This window comes from Bidens hawaiensis, unplaced genomic scaffold (genome assembly GCF_021521415.1).
Source record: "Bidens hawaiensis isolate Kalapana, Puna unplaced genomic scaffold, B.hawaiensis_p1.1 tig00071957_1, whole genome shotgun sequence".
NCBI lineage: Eukaryota > Viridiplantae > Streptophyta > Magnoliopsida > Asterales > Asteraceae > Bidens > Bidens hawaiensis.
In genome coordinates, this window is record NW_027502590.1 from 35,528 (window position 1) to 44,752 (window position 9,225).

Here is a 9,225-nt window from a genome sequence, read left to right on the forward strand (position 1 = left end):
TGCTTATATTGTGATCACTAGTCAATTTATGTAAAACTATCAAATGACTTTATTTTTGTAAATTGGAAATTTAAACATCTAAATTGAAACATCGTTTTGTCATATAAAGCACCATTATTGAGGTAAACTTTACATCAGTCGATTTGTATTTTTTTTTTCCGATCAAAAGCCCTAAAATATAAATTTGAAATTCAGATAAAATTTTAAATGTTGTTTTAATTTTTATTTAACATATGTCCAATGAGAATACATAATGTAAAAGATGACTGTGACGGTTGACAATAATACTCTCGGTTGAGATTATAACTAGAGAACTTTTAAAATGATTTCAACCGCCAACGATTTGTAAATTGAACCCGGTAACAATCGGCAACGATGGATAAAACAAGAGGAAGAAATCAAAGATTATGGTGACAGTCGGTGGTGAGAAAACCAGAAAAGTTATTGAAAATGTGGAGTAAAGGACTTGAGACAGATTTTACCCATAAGCATATGACATTTTTAATTTGCGTCAAAGAATGTTAGGAGAGTCTCTCTGTTTATTTAACTTTGTTTTGTATTTATTTATTTATTTATTTATCAGATAGGACTCCTAACGAACACAGTGGAAAACGGATATGGCGTGTGCCTGTATCTGTATGACGGTGACTCAAACCCTAACTTCTTCAAAGGTTCTGGTGCTCGGAGGCACCGGCCGAATCGGTGGCTCAACCGCCATTGCTCTTTCCAACCTTTCCCCTAACCTCCGCATCGTCATTGCTGGTCGTAACCGGTTCGATTCCGTTACAACTCCTCAAAATGTTACTATTACTAATATTATTGCTGAATTGAGTAATGTTGAATATTAGAATGTGTTTATTTTAGGGAAAAAGGTGATAGTATGATCACCACACTTGGGAAGAATGCTGAGTTTGCTGAATTTGATATTAATGATGTCAAATCACTGGAATCTACTTTGACTGGTGTGTCAATTTATTTATAAAACTTGCATTTTTTGTTCTTTCTTATATTGTTTAGCACAAATTAGGGGTGTGCAAAAGTCCGGTTAGGCAAGATCTGGTTATGGAAGATTTTCTAGACTGTGTGTAGTGGTTTTAACTTAAAGGGCATGCTATAGTGTAACGTAGGAGTGTGACTTTAACTAAACCACCCTTTCACACAGCGGCGAAGCTTGGACGAGAACGTTGGGGGTCCGGACTCAAAATGTATTTAAAAAATCATGAATGAGAAAGAGGGGGGGGGCTCAAATTTTGGTCGAAAATGGGTAAATTAACACTGCGCAAAAAACAGGGGGCCCTAAAGTAGCTTCGCCGATGCTTTCACAAGAGTGTAGTGGTTTTAAGATATAACTATAAATTCTATGTTTAACTATAAGATAAATAAAAGAAAACAAGTGTGCTAGGTAGAAAAAAGCTTTGGCCCCACTCCTCCTCTCACGCCTGTTAAACTTTGGCGAATAGTGGTTTGGCACCCATTGGTGCTGATGTGGCTAGAGTTTGGCCCCCCCTTGGGTATTCACACACTTAGCCTTAACGATAACCATAACTGAATGGTCGGTTGACCGTTGGTTTCGGCTAACCATCCCAAGGTACTTTTTTTATTATTGTTTTTCATTGTTCCGGTTGAAAATGGTTTGGTTATGGTGTTCCATGTTCAATTATGAAGTTTTGAAGCTGAAATATGTTGGTTCCAAGCTTGGTTATGGTGTTCCAAGCTCGGTTATGGACAGTTGTAGCGTGAACTTAAATGTTCGAATCTAGAAATGAAGGTATAAAAGATGGAAATAGATGTATAAAATTTGAAAAACATAAACATACAAGGTCCAATTCAGTTTCAGTTAAAATCGGTTAACCAGATTCACTTAACCATAATCGATTGGTTTTGTTGGTTATGGTTAATTTCGGTTAAAGGTTTGGTTATGGTTCGGTTTTTGCTCACCCCTAGCACAAATAGGTAAGTAAGTCTAGTATCTTCTATCTTGCTTAATAATATACATGTTCTACTTTCTGCAGATGTAGATCTTGTGGTACATGCTGCAGGGCCATTCCAACAAACAGAAAATTGTAAAGTTCTGGAAGCCGCTATACGGGCCAAGGTGAGAACAAGGTAAACCTGATTCCAACATTTATTGAACCTTTATCAATCTATGGTTTAGTAAGCTACATTTGGTGCATGTTATTTTCTTAAAATGTAATTTAACCTAACTAATCTTCATCCACTGTCAGACAGCATATCTAGACGTGTGTGACGATACAAGTTACGCGTTGCGTGCAAAATCATTTATGAATGAAGCATTGGTTGCAAAAGTTCCAGCAATAACTACTGGTGGAATCTATCCAGGAGTGAGCAATGGTACAAACTTATTTCTAGATGCCTAAATGTTGCATGTTCTTGTTAAACTTCAACCGATGATTGAATTTGTATCTATCTACTTAACGTGACAGTAATGGCAGCCGAGCTAGTTCGTGTTGCAAAAATTGAAAATAAAGGTGAACCTGAACGGCTGAGGTATTAATAATCTATATTATATATAGTTATTAATGTTGTATTTTTTAGGTTTCTTTGTATTTAACCCACTGCTTATTCCATGCCATTTCATATATTATACAATGACGGTATACTTGTTTCAGATTCTACTACTACACAGCAGGAACGGGTGGTGCGGGACCTACAATATTAGCTACTAGTTTTTTACTTCTTGGAGAGGAGGTTATTGCATATAATAAAGGTATGTAGTTATGCATTGTTGTTTATGCTTCTCTTCTATTATTATGTATTTTTTATTTTATGATACTAACAAGCTAACCAACTATTTAATAGGAGAGAAACTTAAACTAAGGCCATATAGTGGAATGGTCAACATTGACTTTGGAAAAGGAATTGGGAAAAAAGATGTGTATCTATTGTAAGTTCAGGATATGCATATAAATATGTGGAATTTAAAATATTTTACTTATGAAACATTTTTTGTTTCCAGAAATTTGCCAGAAGTGACAAGTACACATGAGATTCTTGGAGTTCCAACCGTCAGTGCTCGATTTGGAACCGCTCCGTTTTTCTGGAATTGGGCAATGGATGCAATGACACGTTTCCTTCCGTCTGTAAGACGACTGTGCAAAAATCATATATTTTTTTTCTACATTAGTAAGGGTCACATATTCATCTTACATGTTTTTTAATGCTTTTAGGAAATCCTAAGAGACAGAAGCAAAGTACAAAACATGGTTCGGTTATTTGATCCAGTAGTTCGTGTGATAGATGGCTTTGCTGGAGAACGTGTCTCAATGAGGGTAATATTTTCATAACTAAAGCCTCAGTTTAGTTATGGTAACTTTATATATTTTCTTTCTTCTTCTGAGCAGGTTGATTTGGAATGTTCAGGAGGACAACAAACAATTGGCATTTTCAGTCATAAACGACTCTCTGTGTAAGTCATATTTTTCCCGGACTTCTTATAGATGAATTAATGGCCTATTATAACTAGTGCTCACAGTTTCGACCCATTAGTGAGTCAATGAGTCGATATGGTTTATATTTTATCTCTAGTGCTCCAAATGGGTTATTAAAAATAGCTAAAAGGAAATGGGCAAACGGGTTGAGCGGATCAAAAGTTGCATTAATCTTTTTATTTAAAAACTAACTTTAATTTTTACTAATACTACAGTTTTAGTAATTAGATTCAACAAAATAATAATTATTTATTAAAATTAAATACAGAAGTTTTGCGGGTCAGCCAACCGCCGTTTTGTCATTTCCAACTCTGATTGGTATAGTGTACCAAAAGAATCAGGTGTTCTGGAATCTATTAAAATGGCTACATGAATGTTTTTCAGATCAGTTGGTTATTCAACAGCTGCATTTGCTCTTGCTGTTCTAGAGGGAAATACACAGCCAGGCGTATGGTTTCCAGAAGAGGTACACACAGCAGGCACATAAACATATAAATAGTGAAATAGTGAAACAGTGATTTGTAAACATTAAAAATGTACACCACAAAATTCTTAAACTCACCAGTATACCCTCCCATTATCAGCATACATAAAAGGTTAAACTTGTAACATTAATGGTTTTAGTTTTTTAGTGGTGCACAAAAAATACCTCATGTAGTCATGTATATTAATGTCATTCTTGTTTCCACTTGCTTTAATAGCCTGAAGGGATTGCCATTGAAGCTCGAGAACTTCTCCTTAAACGTGCGGCACAAGGAACAATTAATTTCGTAATGCACAAGTATGATTCCTTCCTTTTTGTTCAGAATTCTATTTCTAGAAAATAAAATTTTAAGATAACTTTGTTTTAGTCAATTAAAAGAGGCTTTAATTTTCAAGTTTGTGAATTTGTTTATATATAGACCACTGACCAAATTGGGACCAAAGTTTAGTGATCATCTAAACAATTAAATCCTGATAAAAGAAAAACATAAAACATAAAGAAAAAGGAAAATTACAATCAAGAAAATTAGTCTCTTGTTCTTTATATCCGCAGGGCTCCGTGGATGGTGGAAACAAATCCTAAGGAGGTTGGACTCGGAATATATGTGTAATATGGCAACAGACCACACTTGTAGTCTCAGTTACATAGAAAGCAAGACAGTTGAGATTAGATTGTAAAAACTAACAGTATGATACTGTGCTATTTCTTCATTACCATAATAGAATTATTCAATACAAAATCATTTAACACGTGTCAATTAAGCACACTAAAAAAAACACCTCTCCCGCTCTTTTGTTGGGATTCTGTAGAAACTCACAATACAATGTGTGTGTACATCACACAGCATTGTCAAACGAAAACTCAAGGTAAGCCCCGGCTCACCTTGGTGAAAGTTACAAACCGGTCAACCGTCCTTCTGTTGACCACTACACAGACAGCTTGTCAGCTTGCTCACGAGTCACACCAGATTAGAAAATTTCAAACTTAAATACAGGTAAGAGTTCAGAATTTTTCATTGAACTTAAAACTTCCTTTATATATCGCCAAAGTCGACTATAATTGCTATGCATGCTAGACTTGTATTCTTTGTGTTGTTTTGACTTTAGAAGCTGTTGACCGAAAACTTCTTCAGAGAAACCCCGTTAATAGTACTTGGAATACATGTATGATGAACCGGTGCTTTCTGAGCCTGTAGAGTGGGTTCTAACATACGCTCTCCTAGAATCCTGCCTAGGTTGCCGGGTCCCACTTTGGTCAAATACGGAGTTTTGGACATCCAAAGTCATTCTTGATGAGTTGCTTCTCGTAAATTTCTTCACTTCATTTCTCTTCTCTTCATCTTTATCATACTTTAACCTCTAGAAAAGAATAACAAATGACGGAATCAGTTGATATTAACATCAAAAGTACTATGGGTGTGTGTATAGAGATAGATAGAGAACCTTGGAAGGGTCGGAAAGTACAGCGTATGCTTCTCCAATCATTTTGAAAAGCCTATCAGCATCTTTGTGGACATTTTTAGCTATTTCCTTCCATAATCCATCATCTCCATCGTCACTTCTACTAAGTGACTGGGCCGCCTACATAACCAAAACACGATTATTAGAAAAGGTGAACCGACATTTTCATAGTATTCTGCTACAACCTTATCAGGATGATGTTTGAGTGCAGCTTTCCTATATGCCTTCTTTATATCTGCTGCAGAAGCAGTCGACTCAACTCCCCTAAAAGTTAAAAATCAAAACTTCATTATTTCATAAAACTATAAAAGTACTTTTGAACTTGTATACTTGATTTAACATACAATATGAGGTACGCGTTTAACGTAATTCCTTTTCTTGATTCTGCTTCAACATTAGAAAGCTGTATCTGAGTTTGCTTTAGTTCATTTAAATCTTGTGTTTTTAGAAGAGACACGAGTCTTTGTAGATCTTTAGCTGCTTGCCCATAATCTCTAATCATCTCATACAAGCTTGCACGCTTAGATTTTGCCTGCATAAATATCATTACAATTTTGACTCGTTTCCTTTTAAACTAAATTTTGATTTGACCAATTTGATGTGTTGGATACACATAAGCGAACCTTAAGATAGTGTGAATCAAGGGCTATAGCTAGGCTGCAATCAGCAATGCCATCTGTGATATGACCCAAAGCTTTGTAGGCTGCAGCTCGGTTGCAAAAGCATACGGATGCAAATATACGAGATTCAACGCTGCATGATAAAGCAGCAGTGTAATGTTCTATTGCTTCTGAAAACTTTCCTGATTTAAAAGCTTCATTTCCTGCGGTCTGCATTCAGATATAGATAATTCAAATTGTTACATACACAGCTTACGCTACATCTGTTCTATGACTATAAGTAAATATTGTTACTTTGTCATTGGTGGTCAAAGTGTCAAACGGGCCTTATTCGCAGTTAAGGCAAAATAAAGAAAACGGTTGCACACTTACATACCTTGTGAGATAAAAGTTCACGTATCGTATCAGCTAAAGGTATTGTAACATGATCTAAATTCTCTTGTTTTTTAATAAATTCAAGAGCTTCATCTAGCCTTCCTAAATAAAAGTACGATTTGATGATAAGATTTGATCTACATAGCCTAAAAGAGGAGCTTGTGGGCGTGTCTGCTTCATCAGACATAAGAGTCTTAATCACCTCTTCATACCTCCTCAACTGCAAAATTAGATAAGAACTCAAAGAACTGTTTGAAACGCGTTGGGTTGACCAGCAAACACTTTTTGTGTTTAATAACACTAACCATGAAAAGAGAGTCTGCTTTTATTTGAAGTAATTTATCCGAGCAAGCGCTTATCTGCAACGCGTCATTGACAAGTCTCAAAGCATGTTCCAAGTCTTCAGAAGCCCGTCTTCGTAAAAGATCAGTACATTGCTCAATGCAGTCCAACACTTTCTGAATAAGTAAAAAGAGTATAAAAAAGGTTAAAAGTAAGATCAGTACATTGCTCAATACGAACCGTATCTTTTTAATTGAACTAAGTGCCAAGAAAATGCATATTATTATTACCTGGACCTTTTCTAGGCCTTCAGAGGCCTCTGAAATCACTTTCCCGTCCACACTGTTTTCATTTCCAAATTCCAAGCATTTCATATACTGCCTTTTCGCATTTTCAATTTCTCCAATAGCAAGGTAACAACTGCATATATGCAAATATCATCAGTATGAATGTGAGCGTGTGTGTTTGATTATCTATGTAGAAAGTTAGACTTACTGTGCAGCCCGGATTTGAACCTTAAGAAAGTCGGGATCAATGTTGGCAGCCATGAGACAATCTTCTAATGCGTCTTTCATCCTTCCACGAGAAATCCTAGCTGCTGCACGGTTACTATAGCACAACATTAAAGCCTTAAGACAGCTTGCAGATTTCTCGTTTTCAGAAACCGAGTTTAACCCTTGTGTGTAATAATCCTCCGCTTTTGCCAGGTCACCATTACTATAAGCTTGGTTTCCCCTAATACATGAAAAAAAAACATTATTAACTGATGAATATTAAATAAATACAACCGTTTAACACGATATAAGATAGAAGTCACACCTCAATCGCCATTTCTCACACGCTTCCTCTGCTGCTATGCCAGAGGACAAACTAGTACTAGTGATACTTTCATGCCTTAAAAAATCGCGTTCGTTTACTAACTTCAAGGTATCCTTTTTTAAGCTTGACGATGCAGAAAAATCAACTGGGAAAAACTCAGATTTCGTGGAAATGTAAGGATCGCGGGTAACTTTTAGTGGAGGTTTCTTTTTATGCTGACGGGTATCTGACGTAAGTTGACTTTGACCCGATGAAGATGCTGCAAATGTAAACTCACCATTGCTAAAATCTTCTGATCTTGAACCAAAACTAAACACGCGAGTGACGCCACTTTCTTGCCTCCGAGAACTTGCAGTTGAACTCACATCAGTATCAAAACCGGACTCCAAATTCTCAGTTGCAGTCATGAAGCTTTCTGTCTCGGAAACTTCATTAATCTGAGGCTCCAACGATTCATCATCGGTCGTGAAATTTGAAGTAAGTGCACGTGAGTCGTTTGACACGTTATCTTGTTCATCAATCTGCGAAGCATCCGATGTCACAGAAGTTTCTCTAGAATAACTACCAGCTAACCTTTCATCATATAGCGGAATATCAAAACCGTCTGAACTTCCAAACGAATCTCTTCTACCAAACACGAAATCTTCTATAATCCTAGACTGACTAACGACAGGCTTCTTCAACTTCCCTTTCTTCTTCCTTGACCTAGTTTCTCTAACATGTTCGTTTCTTGGTTCAAATCTATTCCACCCCGAAAACATGTTACCTCTCGTGTCCGGCGCCTTAAACTCCACATTCGTCACACGTACATCGTTCAACTTGCTCGTAAAAGCAAACTCAACCACTTTTTCATCTCCATGATCATTAACATCCATCTTCTTAATCTCATTTTCAAGATCCAATCCCGCATTACCATCAATTATATTATCCACACCTTCAGTCTGCAGGCTGCTAGTTTCATTACTAATATTCGGTTTCGACATATCATCAACAACAACATTATTATCTCCTTTACCCTCATTTCCACCAAACAACAACTTCTCCTTAACAACATTTCCAGAACTTACATTACCAAAAACCGACTCCGACGAACTTCTTAACCGATTAAAACCGAAACCTGAACCTAAATCATCCCCTGCCACCCGAGCATCCAAATAACTACTAAACATATTATTATCATTATTATTAGATGTTTGTTTTCTAGCTTTCATATTCCGTGCCCGCGGAACATTATAACCAAAACCACCACCACCACCACCACCACCGGAATTCATATTCTTGAAAAAACAATAATTAACACTAAAAATCTAAATCTTTATGGGTTAAAATCTTGTGGGTATCCAAGATTTTAGTTGGGTATAATAACCCAATTACAATTTGATTCAAAATGAAATAATTTTACCGGGTGATGATGAACTATGATCGCCGGAGACGTTAAATCTGACGGTTGATTGTGATGAATCAGGTGGGATTATTAATATTATTATTATTATTATGATGATGATTGTAAATTGGGTTGAAAGAAGAATTTGTGTTTGTGTTTGTTATATTATTGGTTTGATTGATTGATGAATCGGGTCGGATCTCGAGGGCCCTGGGGGTTCCATTTCTTCACTGGTTCTCGTGTTCATATGTTCATGGCTCTGTCCCCATTCAAAACCTTGCCATTTTATTATTATTTATTTATTTATTTTTATACGAGGTAATTCAATGACAAAAGATCACCGTCAACTGGT

The 9,225-nt window shown here is 36.3% G+C and overlaps 2 protein-coding genes across 2 annotated transcripts; one reads left to right on the plus strand and one right to left on the minus strand.

The window, feature by feature from the left end:
* The first annotated feature begins 852 nt into the window (after nucleotides 1-852).
* LOC143605915 (uncharacterized) lies at nucleotides 853-4,675 on the plus strand. The gene is made up of 12 exons (XM_077081862.1): nucleotides 853-962; nucleotides 2,013-2,095; nucleotides 2,226-2,352; nucleotides 2,445-2,508; nucleotides 2,631-2,728; nucleotides 2,821-2,905; nucleotides 2,978-3,101; nucleotides 3,189-3,290; nucleotides 3,363-3,427; nucleotides 3,834-3,915; nucleotides 4,151-4,230; nucleotides 4,486-4,675. Exons 1-12 carry the CDS (start codon nucleotides 881-883, stop codon nucleotides 4,541-4,543), a joined length of 1,050 nt encoding a protein of 349 aa, XP_076937977.1. The 5' UTR covers nucleotides 853-880; the 3' UTR covers nucleotides 4,544-4,675.
* Nucleotides 4,676-4,692: 17 nt separating this feature from the next.
* LOC143605914 (uncharacterized) lies at nucleotides 4,693-8,851 on the minus strand. The gene is made up of 10 exons (XM_077081861.1): nucleotides 7,490-8,851; nucleotides 7,166-7,405; nucleotides 6,961-7,090; nucleotides 6,694-6,846; nucleotides 6,390-6,608; nucleotides 6,017-6,223; nucleotides 5,738-5,925; nucleotides 5,579-5,657; nucleotides 5,376-5,513; nucleotides 4,693-5,291 (listed from the first exon to the last, which is right to left on the minus strand). The coding sequence occupies exons 1-10, from the start codon at nucleotides 8,761-8,763 to the stop codon at nucleotides 5,076-5,078; spliced, it is 2,844 nt and encodes a 947-aa protein (XP_076937976.1). The 5' UTR covers nucleotides 8,764-8,851; the 3' UTR covers nucleotides 4,693-5,075.
* Nucleotides 8,852-9,225: the final 374 nt, after the last annotated feature.